Source organism: Humulus lupulus, chromosome 9 (assembly GCF_963169125.1).
Source record: "Humulus lupulus chromosome 9, drHumLupu1.1, whole genome shotgun sequence".
In the NCBI taxonomy this organism is placed as follows: domain Eukaryota; kingdom Viridiplantae; phylum Streptophyta; class Magnoliopsida; order Rosales; family Cannabaceae; genus Humulus; species Humulus lupulus.
This window is the reverse complement of record NC_084801.1, coordinates 184,123,512-184,140,076: the sequence shown is the minus strand read 5'-3', so window position 1 is coordinate 184,140,076 and position 16,565 is coordinate 184,123,512. Positions and strand designations below refer to the sequence as shown.

General features: G+C 30.6%; 1 protein-coding gene across 1 annotated transcript; it reads left to right on the top strand.

Annotated features, from left to right (window-relative positions):
* Positions 1–12,970: 12,970 nt before the first annotated feature.
* Positions 12,971–13,810, top strand: LOC133801565 (glutaredoxin-C9-like). The gene has a single exon (XM_062239806.1). The coding sequence runs from the start codon at positions 13,041–13,043 to the stop codon at positions 13,497–13,499; it is 459 nt and encodes a 152-aa protein (XP_062095790.1). The 5' UTR covers positions 12,971–13,040; the 3' UTR covers positions 13,500–13,810.
* The last annotated feature ends 2,755 nt before the right edge of the window (positions 13,811–16,565 follow it).

The following is a 16,565-nucleotide window of genomic DNA, read 5'->3' as shown; positions in this document are numbered from 1 at the left end:
AGGAACCTACTTCAGTCAAGCAGGCTCTATCTAATCCTAGCTGGCGAGCTGCCATGAATTCTGAGTTTGAGGCTTTACAAAGGAACAAAACTTGGACCCTGGTACCGTATACTGATGATATTCATGTTGTTCATTCCAAGTGGATTTTTCGGACTAAATACAAAATCGATGGTACCTTGGACAAGTTCAAGGCATGCCTAGTAGCAGAGGGGTTTCAACAAACACCAGGCCTTGAATTTACAGACACTTTTAGTCCAGTGATTAAAGCCTCAACAATTCGGGTTGTCTTCTCTCTAGCAGTCACCTATAGCTGGGATATTCATCAGTTAGATGTGAACAACGCATTTCTCAATGGAAGCCTCCAAGAACGTGTCTACATGAAGCAGCCTACTGGCTTTGTTGACAAGAAGTTTCCCAATCATGTCTGTCTTCTCCATAAAGCGCTCTATGGGCTAAAGCAAGCACCCCGCGCTTGGTTTGATCGGCTTAAACAAGCCTTAATAGACTGGGGACTAAACTGTTCTGTATCTGACACCTCTCATTTTATGCTTCTGTACGTGGCTCAAAAATCCTGTTATTAGTATATGTGGATGACATTCTCATCACTGGAGACAACAAATCACTCATTTCCCAGCTCATCCTTCATCTCAAATCTACATTTGCGCTGAAATCTCTTGGATTGGTAAAGAGTTTTCTTGGTTTTGAGGCTGTGCGCACCCCACATGGACTACATCTCACGCAAACTCGGTATGCTACAAAGCTACTGAACAAAGCCAGCTTGCAAGATTCCAATCCAGTTCCCACTCCCATGATTCTTGGCAATAAATTTTCTCTTGGTGACAGCCCTCTTTACCATCGGCCTGAAGTGTACAGAAGCTTCATTGGTGCTCTCCAATATCTGACTTTAACAAGACCAGATATCACTTACTCAGTTAATAAACTGAGCCAATTTCTCAAAGCACCTACAATTAATCATTGGAATGCCTGTAAACGCATATTGCGTTATGTCAATGGTAATCTCCATCATGGTCTTTACTTTACACCTGCTTCTCCTCTCACTCTTCAAGTATACTCTGATGCGGACTGGGCTTCCAACCTTGAAGATCGAAAATCCATTAGTGGATTTTGTTTATTTCTCGGTGGAAATCTTATCAACTGGGGCTCCCGTAAACAAACTGCAGTTGCCCGATCTACTACGGAATCCGAGTATCGAGCACTAGCTTCGGCAGCAATGGAACTTGTTTGGCTTCACTCCCTTCTCACTGAAATTGGTATTCATGTACCCTTGCTGCCTACTCTTTGGTGTGACAATCAGGGCGCCCAAGCACTTGCCTTGAATCCGGTGTTTCACTCGCGCACGAAGCATATTGAGGTCGATGTTCACTATATTCGATCTCAAGTTGCTGACAAGAAGTTAGAGATCAGATACATTCCAAGTGCTGAACAACCAGCTGACCTATTCACCAAGGCCCTCTCTAATCCTCAGTTTCAGTATCTCTGTCGCAAGCTTCACTTACAAGAATCTAAGTACAGCTTGAGGGGGGGTGTTATGGACTACTGTCCATCTGGTTATGAGTCAGTTACATAGACCGTTGGGTTGTTTAGCTTGTTAGAATTCAGTTACATATTTCTGTTATATTTGTCCAATCTGTTACAACAGAATTCTCTAACAGATTTCCCTTTCTGTTAGTTTTAGTTATCTGAAATGTGTATATATATTGAAGTTGTTCATCAATAATACACAACAGAGGAAATTCATTTACTCAGATTTTATCTCTCGTATAGTTTCTCAACTATACAGAATTGTGTGGTTCCCTTAAGAAGAGTTTAGTTTCCATTTCTACTGCCGAGGATTTGTGTTGAAGACACATTGCCATTTGATACATTTTGTACTTGGAGATAATTGATATAGAATATGAGAAGATATGTTTGTTTCTTCATGGATGTAGGCATCACATTGGTATTGAACCACGTATTTTCTTTTGTTCTTTTACTTACTGCATTGAGATTAGTTTATATGTTCTTATTCATATTTTGTGCTATTCTTTGATTCAAAATCTCTTCTGAAAGTATTATTGTTTAGTGTGATTGTTCTAATCACAACAAGTGGTATCAATGCTCAGTGCTCAGGTTGTATTAGAGAATCAAGAATCTGTGTTGAGGTTTTAGAATTGAATCAAAGATGGCTATTGCAAAGCTTGAAGTGGACAAGTTTACCCGGATAAATGAATTCAACCTTTGGAGGATTAAAATGAAGGCTTTGTTGGTGTAGCAAGGAATTTTAGAAATCATTGATAGTAAGGTTCACTACTACAAAAAAAGGCAATTGTGTCAGTCAAACGCGTCAATCAACGCAGTTGACTGATGCTGTTGACCAAAAATTAGCATTTGTGACAATTAGGCACTGCCACAAATGATGGGGAAATTGTGTCATAACATACACTGACGCTGTTCAATGGGGCCGTTTGCGTCAGTGCCCCACTGATGCAAACGGGCCATTAACAGCGTCAGTGGGGCACTAACGGTAACAGCCTGTTTGCGTCAGTGGGGCATTGACGCAAACGCCTAAGTGAAACGCACGTTTCACTATGGAGCGTTTGCGCCAGTGCCCCACTAACGCAAACGGGCCGTTACCGTCAGTTCCCCACTGACGCAAACGGCCCCAATAACCTAAATAAACCCTCATCGTCCCGTGTACAGACCCATTTACCTAATGTTCAGAAACGAAAATGCTTGAAAAACCAGAGAAACCAGCGGCGCCTCCTTCCACATTTGCTCACCTAGGTACGTTTTTATCAATTTTAATGTAAAAATAATGATTTATATATGTTTATGTAACTTATATATAGTTTTTTTTTTTTTTTGTATAGATTTTATATTTTTGAAGATTGTAGTTTGAAAACCCATAAACTTTATTGGTTTTTTAGGGTTTTCTACATCAAGAACTCACATTGCTTAATTACCACAAGTAAGTGCAATTTTATTAATTTTTGTGATTTAAATTTAATTTTTGTGATTTTTTTTATAAATTGACATAATTTTGGATTTTTTAATTTTTGAATAGTTTTATATTAATGATTATGTAATTGTTTTAGGTTTAAACTTTGCATTTTAATTTATTCAGCGGTCGACGCCGCCGCCTCACTTTCTTTCAGTACTCTTGATCATGCCTCTTTCTCTGTCGATGTGGATGATTCTGTTGCAGTTGAAATCGCTAATGAGGACAGCTTCAGACTTATAAATGAATCAAACCATCATCGTGATGACGACGACGACGACGATGATGATGATCGTGATTATGACCGCAAGAAGATTAGCTCGTTTGATGGGTTTCGCTCCACCGATAGAAACCTATGAACTTTTCTTTTACTATTTTGGATAATATTAATTGCCTGTACATTTGTTATTATGATTCAATTATTATTACTTTCCTTGCCTGTTTTTTGAATTTAGATGGATATAGTCTGATGATGAAGTTTGTACGAATATATCATGTAGTAGTGGTGTTTTTGTAATTAGCATATAGCTACTACTGATCATGTCCTTGTAATTTTCTATATCCTAATTCTTTGTAAATATATATATGTTAACCGAGATTTTCGGTATCTATATTAATAAATACTACCTAAGGGTAATTGTAATGAAAGCAAGAGATTAACACGGAGTTTTTACGTGGTTAGGGCGTTAACAAGCCTTAGTCCACGAGTCTATGTTATTAGAGCTTAAAAAACATTTTACAATGGAGTTTCCCTCTGTATTTTGATAGAGTTTTTGTATATCAGGTTCAGAGAGGTCCCCCTTACAATTTTCTATAGCCTGTATTTATAGGCTTATGGGAACACTGGGTTTGGGCCGGGTATGACCCGGGTCCATCAAAGACACGGGTATTTTTGACATTTCTAGTGGAAGCCCAATACAAAAGATACAACATACATGAAACCCAGATCAGTTAAGGCCCAACAAGTTAACTCAAGAGCTATATCTTGCCCGACAAAACGGTGTTTTTGGTCTGGACACTTCGAGTTACGAGGCAGATTCAGGAGACAAGACCAGTCAGAGTACTTGGCAGCGCAGACCTGAAACAACGGCCTGCAATCCCGAGGTGGCCTTTTCTGCAGGTGAAAAGTGGGGACAACGCCCACGCGGAGGGGGGCGGCTTCAGGATCCTGGACGCCTGACCCCTCCAACCGGGGAAGAGACGATCCGAGTTCGTTTACCTTCGTCCCTCTTCATTTACCACAGGCCCGGACCGTACCAGGGTCTGGGACCAGGGCGCGTATGTCGTGGGGGGTTTGAATGATCTTCATATCACCCGGACGACCGTCCCGGAGGATAGAACCCGGAGGGCCATGCCGGACCCCTCAAATGGGCCCGGACATACACTCCCGGCCCATACCCCTCTCGGACGTTTCCGTACCAAGAGGCCTTGGGCCGTGCCCGTATGCTTACACGGCCCCTGACAATGGGCCTGGACGAAGGTCCCGAGTCCGTGCAGGAAAATGGGATAACAATATATATATATATATATATTCTATTCGTTTCTGTAAAATCCTTTATTGGCATATTTGACAATATTAACAAAATTAATTAAATGAGTATTTTCAAAATGGGTAGTTTCCTGTTTTGTTGAAGTGTGTCTTTTTATAATCAGATAATTATATATATGTTAATAAAATAAATATATAATTTCCTATAAAAGAATATCGTTTCTTGAGATGGAAATTATTGGTATTTATTTTTATCCTTTGATCTGATTTATTTGTCCAGAAATCGTGTACAGCTTGTAGTGATAATGTAGAAATTGTTTCCTTATTTATTTAAGGAAACTGGGTTGAAAAACTGTCCAGGTTCAATGAGGATTGTCAGTCTGTTTGAACAGATTCTGACTTTCCTATTTTGGAAGATTTTCCATTTATTGGCTGTTTGATTTCTGATTTGTTTTCCACGACCTAAAGGGATTCTAAAAAGTATATAATCATCCTTAGGTCGCTGGTTTTTTATTATCTCTCTTGGTGTATTATTTTCCAAATATTTTTCAAGTTTTTAGAGAGAATTTTTATTATGTGAAGAACTTGAGTCCAGCAAGTTCTTAGTGGTTTATTACAGTGTACTTCCGTATTGTTTTCTTTGTGTTAATTATGCAGGTTGAACACACTTGGACATTGGTCATCAAGCTTCGGGAGAAGTCTTGTTCGTGAGTCACTTTTCGGGAGGAAAAGTGCAAGTGTTATGATTTGAAGGGAGTTCAAGATCTTAGCACTTCAGAAATTTGATTAGGAGTTTAGATTACAACAATTGCGACAAATTCAAGAGGGAGTCTTTATTTGTATAAGTCAATTTGGTTTTGTAATCATTTAGATATTCTTCTAATAAATTTCATTCTCTGGGCGTAGCCTCGTGGACTAGTAGCAATCTGCAAAGATTGCTGATACCACGTAAAAATTCATGTGTTCTTTACTTTATGTTCGTTTTTATCTTCTTGTCACAAACTGTTTTAACATATCTGGTTTCTGTTCAAACAATCTTTGTGTCTGTTTAAACATTTCTGTAACAGTTCAACAATTAATTATTTTATTTGAATAATTAAGTTGGTAATCTTATAAAAACGGAATTTCAGTTTCCTGTACTAGAGTGTTATTAAAATTATATGACATTTGGGTCTAATACTTGACTACTCAAGTTTCTCTCTCTTTAATCTCATTAAAAACATAAAAACATATTTTAAACACTATTTTTTCATTATTATTTCTTAAATTTGTAAATTTGTACAATTTATGTATTGAAACTCTCATTTATAATAAAGAAATGTATTATGAAAATGTGGGATGTTACAAAAAGAGACCTAAATGATCAATATAGCAGTTGTAAAAATTAAAATGTAAACATTTTTCGTAGTAAATAAATTATAAAAGAAATTGAATATGGTATGTATCGATCCTAGTAGAAAATTAAAATTAGGTGGGTCCATAAATTATTAAAATTCAAGTTTGATATTTTGACTTGAAATTGCGACTACTTTAAACTAATTAGTCATTGCTAGTACCGTGGTCGGTTCAATATATATGAATCTATATATTTATAGTCAAACTATTTCTACCTAAAATGGTATCTCATTTTTATTCTTACATAAATTTGACAAGACATTTAAAAACAAAGTAAAAATTATATCTAAAAAATATATGATAAAAAGTGAAAACATATCTTTGTATGTTTTTCTTATGATGAGTTGTAAAGACCACTTTATTCATCATATTCCAAAGAAAACCATAATGTGTATATATATATATATATGTTGATTAACCAAAAGTATTTCTTTGAAGCATTCAAATTAGTAAAATGTATATAGACAAAACCTAATCCATATTTTTTGGTTCAACAAAATTATGCACTTTTCTTCTAACCTAGCCTTGACCAACTTCAATTTCTTCACAAATTGAGCAAAATCTAAGAGACACTTTAATAGTAAATCTCATATGATCTTAAGAATAAAAGTATATATATATATATAAATATGCACTATATATAATAATATGCTGACTTAGTCTTCTTTCTTAATCTAACTCGATGATTATCAATCATGTTCATAACAAAATGAAACAACACGTGCGATATCATGTGGAGCTAGAGAGGTCACTCACGTGGGGGCCACGTGATGAGATAACACGTGTAACTTATGATTAAAGTTTTTTTGATATTCACTTGGCCGCAACTGCAACGCGTAGGTTACACCACAAAATAAAGTTTTTGACTGCTTTTAGAACAAAACGTGATTTAAAATCAAGAAAGAATCCACGTCATCCCACGTCATCAGAGAAAGAAAGATGAGTGTGTGTGAGTCAGTGGTCGGTCATCATAGATGACAACGGTTTCACAAACGTGGCAGAAAACTACAGGTCCATGTGAAATACTTGGAATAATTAATTTAATAAGTATTATGATATTTGACACTTTAAGCTGTCCAACAACATTTGATGTGTTATTTTATGATTGATTAGCGATACATCATAATACTTATTAAATTAAAATACGTATTAGATTATATCAATAGCATCAGATTGTTGTGATAAGTAAGCCAGTTATAATGTGAAGTGTCATGGGTGACGTCATTGCTAATGGTGTCGTGTACATGGCGCGCGGTCCTGGGATAGGCTTGGCATTATTATTCCAAGGACCACTTATTTTGAATGTGACCACTCTCATTTTGTGGCTACACTTTTCTGCATGAAAACTCTCTTGTCGATCATCTCCTTGCTTTTTTTTTCTCTCCAAAGTGTCTCCTTACTTTAAGTAAAATCATCTTTGGTTTGGTTTGAGAAAAATAATTTCACATACAAAAGAAATATCCAAATATTATAGAAAAGTATATTTAGCTAATTAAAAATTTAAGTGAGGCATATTATTCGAATTTGTGTGTTTGAAATGAATGAAAGAAAAATACTTTACTTATGTGATGTTTGGTAGTGAGGAAGGAAATTAAGAGAGATGAGAAAAAAATGAAATATTTTTTCGTTTATGTTTGTTAAATAAGAAGGAAATAAAATTGTGTTACGAAACTTATTATTTTATTATATAATTCTTCGGATTAAATCTTTCAAGCAATATTTATTTCACAAAATAGAAACTCCGATATAGATTATTTCTCTATAATCAAACTTTGACAAAGATAAAAAGTGAATACCTATAAGAAAACTCTATGATGCTTAAGTTAGATCTTATTTTCTTTATATTTTGAGAGAATAACAATATAGCAAAGACTCTGAAAATACTCTTTCATCTATGATAAAAGTCAGCAATTTATAGTAAAAGAACAAAGAGAAAGTTTAAAATGACTTATCGACATTGGTCCACATATCCTCTCCAAGTTCATTTTTCTCGCTCAATTATAACCGACTTTCCCTAGCTTCATTAGATCATTCGTTCATCCTTAAAGGCTCGAGCTCCTGCTTCTTTTCTTCCTCTTGTGGAACTTCTCGCTCGGCTTTCCCTTTAATGAAGCGCGCATTTCGAACAACTCAACTTTATTTACAAACACATTAGTCTCGTGAGTAGCATGTTCTTTTCACAATACATTGAATATAGTAATAGATATTATTTCATAAACTCTAATTAGCAAGAGAGATTGAATATATGCCATACTACAAGCATCGACAGAGGAGTAGATAGATATCTCTAAAATGGGATAAAAAAATCAACAACTATAGTATTTCTGATACAAGTCCATTGGTCTTCAGAAATCCCCAAGATTGATCAAATCGATGGCATTTTCTATGAATAAAATTTGGACCAATGGATGCCTAATCTCAAATAAAGTTCATAAAGTTGCCTCTGAATGGATTACTCTTCAAACCAATAGTAGCTAGACAGAGCCCTAATTTGAAAGACATTTAGTTTAGATTAATGACAACTTAATCAAGTAGGCTGTCCTAAGTCAAGAAACTACCTAAAGTTAAAAGTGTGGACATATTCATATGGTTAAAAATGGAGTTGATAATTGGCATGAATGTGTGGACATGGAGAATTGAAACATTAAAATAATAATGGTTTTAATAAAATAATTTTTTCCACTAACTTTGGTTGGATTTTGAGTTCTATCAAAAAAGGCAATCAAGATACTTTAGTATCAAGGTCATCAATTCTAAAAATGGCTGACCCCAACAATTCTATGATAAACAAGTTAACTAATCATCCCTCGTGTAGAGTGTCAAAGTTATTGATTTGGGTAAAACAAATTATATAGGGTAAAAATAAAAGTAAAATAAAGTCCATGACATGTACAATTTTAAATAAATAAATAAAAAGTAGTAGCCATCATGACTTTTGCTAGCCCACCTCCATCTACCATTTTTTTTTTTGTACAATTGTTGTACGTGGAAAACACGAGATGACTTGTTTTGTTCGTGCAACATTTAACGAAGCCTTCCTATCTCGAGGTTCATGGTTTTGAGTTCAAGATGTTCAGATCCGTCCAAACATAGGTCGCCAAAGAAATGAGGAGATAGTTTAGGTAGATCCTAAGATCGCCTAAACTTAGTTTGTGTAACCTGATAAGCAAATTGAATTGTCCTGGGATGTTTGAGCTCGCACAATAAGACTTCAAATCGCGACTGATAGGCTGGAGACGCTGATACAAATCCCTGAAGATCCATGATTTATATCCATAAAGAGATTATTGCAATTTTGCATGGTAAATATAATCAATCAAACAATTAATATCATTTATATAATAAAGGGTAGTTACAAGCTTTTGTAAGTTTTCTAAATTTGTCTATTTTCCCCATGTAAATAGAGAGAATGGACTAGAAAATGGCAAACATTTTTTTTTGTATAAAACTCTGGAGAAATTGTATAAATAGTTTCTTTGAGAAAATACATCAATAATATTGATTCATAAAATTTAACAACTGAACTATGTAAAAAGTATATATTTCTATTATTTATGTTTTATATCAAACTTAATATTATTTTTTTAATTCTTAATTTTTAGTTTATGAAAAATCACATCAATAATAATTTTTAAATAATTTAAGAATATATATTATGTTACTTTTATGTATTTTGACTAAATACTACTTTCAATAATATCATAATATGTCCTTGTATTTTACTAATTAATACAAAATACTTCTTTAATCTCATTTTCGTTCAGAATTAATTTCAATAAGATAATAACACTCTCTATTATTTACTTGAAGTTATGTTTATATTTTCTAATGTTTTATAAAATCTTTTTAAAAAATTTAATTAAATAAAATAAGATATTTCTAAATAATATTATTTCATTGTATGAAGTGCAATTGAATTATAAAATTGCTTGGATCACTATTTGTTAAAAAAATGTCTAACTTTAAAAATAGTTTATATACAATAATATGGTATTCAAACAAGCTAATTGACACATTTTTTCAAGCTAGATAAAGAAAAAAAAATCTTCAGAATAATAAAATATAACATTACAAGATTTGGTAAGAAATGCTTGAAATTTCACTTTTATATATTTTTCAAATGTATTAGGCGAAATCCAATGACACTGCAAAACATCATTTTGGTAATGTGGTTACACTATATTCATTTCAATCACACGGTAAAAAAAGAGGAAGGCATTTTATAATTTTGGTGCTAGTCTAACACAAAAATAACATTTGCTATTGGAGTTAGGGTGAACATTTGACCTGCAAAACTCGAAAGCTCATCCGACCCGCAACCCAAAAATCTAGTTTTTGACAAAACCTGTTAATTTCGAATCCAATTAGACCTAAACCCGAGTATGTTCGGGTCGAAATCGGGTGTAGTAAATACACATATACCTGAACTCGAAAAAATTAAAAAATATATTTTAATTTTAATTCAAATTTTATGACAAAAAAACCCTAACTCCCTATTCTTTCGAAAAAAATTACTAAGACCCAATTTGTAAAAAATCAATTGAACCAAACTAACAACAAAGTTAAAAAAACATGTGAAAAGTAAAAATAAAATAAATAAAAAAGTGTCAAAAAATTAGTATTTTTGAAATTTTTTACCAAGACCTATTTTCGGCCCAATCTCACCTGAAACCCAACCCGACCCAACTAAACCCGAAACTCTAAATTACCCAAAAAACCGAAAAATTTGAAGCTGGTTCAATACCCCATTTCCCAACTCAAAATCCACAAACTTCGAAGCTGAAACACCTAAAACTCAAAAACTCAACACGTGTACATCCCTAATTAGAATTGCACTTATGCTGAGTTAACGCCACAATTATTTCCACCTCCCAAATCTCATATGCTATGTGCCGAGTTGTTACACTACCACAGATTTGACAATGAGTAATATCACTATCAAAAGTGAACATTCATGGTTTACAGCCAATGGTTTCATTTCAAGACTTTTCCTCTTACTTGGTTTATTTTCTTTTTCTGCTTGTTTTTTCATCACAAATTTTCATGGAATTTAAAGTAACGTTGCAAAACCTAATTTTAGTACTCTCACCTATTATTTAAAATATATATAATAATAAAGTATACTAAAAAAATTCACAAATGCATAATAATTAATGTGGAATTCATGTAAGGATTTAATATATTGTGTCGAATCTATCTATGAGATAGTAGCATAGGGTGTGATTAGTAGAGTATCCAAATATAATTTTATCATTTTAAAAACTTAAAAACAGTGTGTTCTATAAAAAAAAAGTGATTGGTAAGATGTTTTTTAAAATAAAATTCAAATTAGTATTCTAATTTTGTGTTATAAAATCAAAAACAAAAAAATCACGTTTTTCTTATTCCAAATCGTTGTTTCTTAAAATCCTACAAATCTATCACGTTTTTATATTTTTAGATTCCATACCAATCACATATTTAGATTTTTAAAACTCAAAAACGATTTTCAGATACTAAACTAATCACATTTTCAAAAATATATTTTCAAACTATAAATTCAGATTTTATTTTAGAAACACATTTTTTGAAAATGCAATTTTCCAATCACAACCAATCAAGCCTTTACTTTTTTAATTTTTTTTTCTGGAAGATTAGTAAATTATATATATTTTTTTAACAAAATTTTTAAATTAATTTTCTTCACACACTACTCGATACTTTGAGTTCGTAAAAAATTATTAATTTTTTTTTACCGATTACTTTTTTTAATAATATTTATATTATTAATTTGATCTCAAGCATCCCATATAATTTCAACCCACTTTGTTGATTATACTATTACAAACGAAATAAACTATTTGCACACTTTCCCTATTTGACTAGGGCATTTATTTTTATTTATTTTTAAATTAAACCAATAAAATTATCACTTCACTTGTTATAATCTTATACTTTATCACCGTAAAATGATAATAACACTTGCTTTCTTTATTTTATTTTTTATTACACTATACAATAAATTGATCAAGGAATTATACTTCTTTTTCTTACCTGTATTTAATAAATCAGTACAAAAAACATACCCATAAACTTAATTTTAATCAAATTTGTTTTCAATATTAATAAAATATCCATATTATTCTTACATAAAATATCTAATATATTAAAAAAAACTTTGAATATATATTAGATATATTATTTAATTAAACTAGAAATATTGTAGTAATAATTTTGTACTAATTTGTCAAACCAATCATAATATTTTTGGTATTTATTAAACAATAAAAAACAGTAAATATAATTATTCTACCAATATTAATATACAATATGTCATAAATATTAATTCTACCTTGTAACCATTCTATTCTATCCAATGAGTAATGATGTTTTATAAAAAAAATATATGTAATACGTGTCTGGTGGTGATAAAAGTTGGTTTCGCTACGTGGATATTTATAAATTCTTATTGTTCATTATTACAGTATATATTGTAGTCATTTAAAACATTCTACAAATTTTGAAATTTTTTTGAAGAATTTATGGTGCAAAAAATAATGTTCAAATAGTAGAATTTTCTACGAATGCTTGTTTTTCAATACACGTATAAAACAAGCTATTTGAATCTTATTTTCGACAACGTAAATTACTCAAATTTTCTTTAAAATTTGTGAGATGTTCTAAATGACTATAATATACACTGTTATAATAAAAAAAAATTCATTTATAACTATCCAAGTGCCGAAAGTAAATTTTCTGAATATCTATTTGGACAAAATTCATTCAACACTGTAGTCATTTCCTAAATATTTTATAGTATTAAAATATAATTTATCCAGAAAGTACCTTATAACATATTAAATACAATTTTGAATATATAATGAATTATAGTACAAATTTTATTTGCAAGATTCATCCAACATCTATGATAGAAAAACGACAAAACCCATCGGATGAGAAGTAGCAACTTGGAATATGTCCTACCAACGCGGGTGACGTAACATTCGTCACCCTATAGTGTCAGTGACGCAGAAGATTACGTCACTGCCGTTGACGTTAGCGTCTCGACCTTCCTTCCTCGCCCGATATATCTTCCCCCATTTCTCTTCAAATTTCTCCAAATCTCACACCACTCTCTCTCTCTAGCTTTCTCTCTCTAGATTCAATTTCACAATCACCATGCAACAGGCAATCCCCTACCGAACATGGATCCAAGGCCCACCCGCGGGTGACCCGAGACCACCGGCCAGAAACCCGATCGAAGACCCGGTCTCGGCCAATACTACGAGCGAAGCTAGCGAAGCCATACAATCAACGGTATCGGAGAATGCGGTGGTGGTGTTCGGACGACGTGGCTGCTGTATGTGCCACGTCCTCAGACGATTGCTGCTCGGTCACGGCGTTAACCCGCCCGTTTACGAGGTGGATGAGGAAAGAGAAGCCGCCGTGGTCGAGGAATTGTCGAAACTTAACGCCGTCGGCGACGGTGACGGCGGAGAAAATTGTAGTGGTAAGGTTCAGTTTCCGGTGGTTTTTGTAGGTGGGAAAGTGTTTGGTGGCTTGGAAAGAGTCATGGCTTCCCATATTTCTGGTGAATTGTTGCCCATACTCAGAAAAGCTGGAGCTTTGTGGCTTTGATTCTATACAACTATATATATATATAATCTCATCTTTTATAAATTATATATATTACAACTTTTTTTTTTTTATAATGCAGCAAATTATTCACACAATTTCTTTTAGTATATTTTTTTTATTCGGTTCTGTGATTAGATGAAGAAATTAAAGGTTATAATTTAGATCCGTATTGGAAAATTTCATGAAGTTTTGTTCTGATTTTTCTTGAGAATTAATATATATATATTTGTAATTAAAAAAAAAATGTATGGACTTGTAGTGTTGAAGATCAATCATAGAGAGGTAGCTTGAACCAAAATCATTAATGGCAATGGGTTCCACAACTTTTAATCTAGATCCGTACGTACCAATCAGTGGAGGATTACTTATAATTGTTTTCATAGACTCACAATATAGATCAATTTCCCTTATAATTTGCACGAAAAAATTATTGGGAAAATAATTTAAATAAATATCTAAACTTCGTTAAATTTTTATTTGAACAAAAATCATAAATAATTTACAAAATTAATAATTTAATTAAAAACATAATTATTTTGCTTAACAACTTTATATTTATTTTTTTTATCAAAATCATGTTTAGGTTCTATTTAAATAATTTTATAAAATATAAAATTCAAACAAATAATAAGACAAAGTAAATGATCTATAAATCTTAAAGATTGTGATTGGTAAAATTTTTGTTTTTGAATTTTTTAAACACAAAAATTAAAATATTATTTTTATTTTTGTTTTTTTATTTTTTTAAAAATAAAAATATGTTTGGTAATTATTTTTATTTTGAAAAACAAAAAATAATAAATTTGTTTGATAACTTTTATTTTTATTTTTTGTTTAACAATATAAAATGATGTGTTAATTTGAAGAATATAAGAACTTTATATTTTTATTTTTATTTTGCTTAACAACTTTATATTTATTTTTTTTATCAAAATCATGTTTAGGTTCTATTTAAATAATTTTACAAAATATAAAATTCAAACAAATAATAAGACAAAGTAAATGATCTATAAATCTTAAAGATTGTGATTGGTAAAATTTTTGTTTTTGAATTTTTTAAACACAAAAATTAAAATATTATTTTTATTTTTGTTTTTTTATTTTTTTAAAAATAAAAATATGTTTGGTAATTATTTTTATTTTGAAAAACAAAAAATAATAAATTTGTTTGATAACTTTTATTTTTATTTTTTGTTTAACAATATAAAATGATGTGTTAATTTGAAGAATATAAGAAAAAAAAATTAAAAGTGAAAAAAATTTATTTTCAAAATTTAATGAATTTTAATTAAAATTTTTAAAAATAATAAATAAAAATAAAGTTACTAAATATTGTTCTATGTTTAATTATCAAAATTTTAATTAATTAAATAAAAAAATTATTTTTTAAGTGTTACCAAAAAAGCACCTAAATTATATCACACAAATTGATTTTCTTCTTCCAACAATTATAACCAATTAAAAAACTTTGAGGGGGACAACAAGAGATATCGACTTCTTTTAGAGTATTGTTAAAAGGTTTTAGTGGTGTCCAATACGACCTTACATAATAATAATAGATATTATTAATGTAATTTAATATCAGGTCAGACATATTTTAATTTTAATTTAAAATATAATATATGAGACTCGATATTAATTTACATCAATTAATATAAAATTATGTTGAACACCATGAAAATCTTATACTTATACTTATAGCAATGCTTTTTTATGCTTATATTATTTGACCTATTATATTTTAATTAATTATATAGTAAAACAAATATAGAATAATAATAAAGATTGTGAAATGGAAATTAGAACTTTATCCGTTAAAAATAATAACAACTAATTCGGATATAATGTTATGGCGTGGTACAATGTACAATATAATTTTCCTAATCTGGAAGCACAAAATTAAAATGAATTACAACTCTGCAATCATTTAAAGAAAGCCAAAAAGACCTTACTATCTTCTTAATTTGGCTAAATTATTAAATATATATTATATAAAGTGTAATGTATATCAACACATATATATGAAATTTCACAAATAAGATATCTAATAATTTAGAAAAAAAATTCAAAAATAACTAATTTTTATGTTTGCACTTTTTTTAATATATTATATGGTTTTATAATAGTTTTACTGAAATAGTATTTTCTATGTTTTCTTTAAAAAAAAATTTGATTTTTCAAACCTATATTACTACAACCAAAGTCTCTAAAATGTATTAACTTATACTAAATAATTGCAACCAAAAACTTTAGAATATATTACTGCGGTGCTCCCTCTAAAAAGGGAGTAATGATATACTCACTTATATTTTTGGTTTATAATCCTTTTTTATATATATAACTATTTATATTGTATTTATATTAGGCACAACCATCAGTTTTTAATAAATTTCGAATAATTTACAATGCCGAAAATAATATTTAAATATTATGATGCACATTTGACTTTTTTATTTACAATGTTTTAAGTGCCCCTTAAATAAAATGGCTCATCTTCTATGTTAATTTTCAACAACCTGCTCTACTTTTACGTATGAAAAAAAAATTATATATTGGAAAGTTACTATTTTGTTTTTTATTTAAGCTCGTTATTAAATTTAATGTTGAATTTATAATAATAATAATAATAACCTTATGTTGTCTTTTATTTTATTTTTTTAAAGAAGTATATGTTATCTTAAAATACTAAAAGTGGCTCATGCTACTAGGTTTTAGTCAAACTTTTATTTTAAAATACAAAACTACTCTCACTTGAAATGCATCTATATATTTATTTATTAACCTAAATAATATATAAAAGAGCTTTTAGTATAAATGCCCTGAATTTTTTGCTATTTGGCAATTTAGTCATTGATAAATTTTGTTGATAATCATTAAAATAGTTCTTTTCTTACAAGTATAATTTCAAAGAAGCAGTTTTAAGAAAAACTAAAATTTAACTTTTAGCAGTAACTTCTGCATAAATTATTCAATAAACTACTTTCTAACTAATTATCAAACACTAAATTGGGCAATACCCCTAGTACATATAATGTGAGAACAGAGCTTGAACAGCTAGAAATGCAA

Coding starts and splice junctions, on each gene's coding strand:
- LOC133801565 (XM_062239806.1), top strand. CDS start 13,041: ATGCAACAGGCAATCCCCTACCGAACATGGATCCAAGGCCCACCCGCG.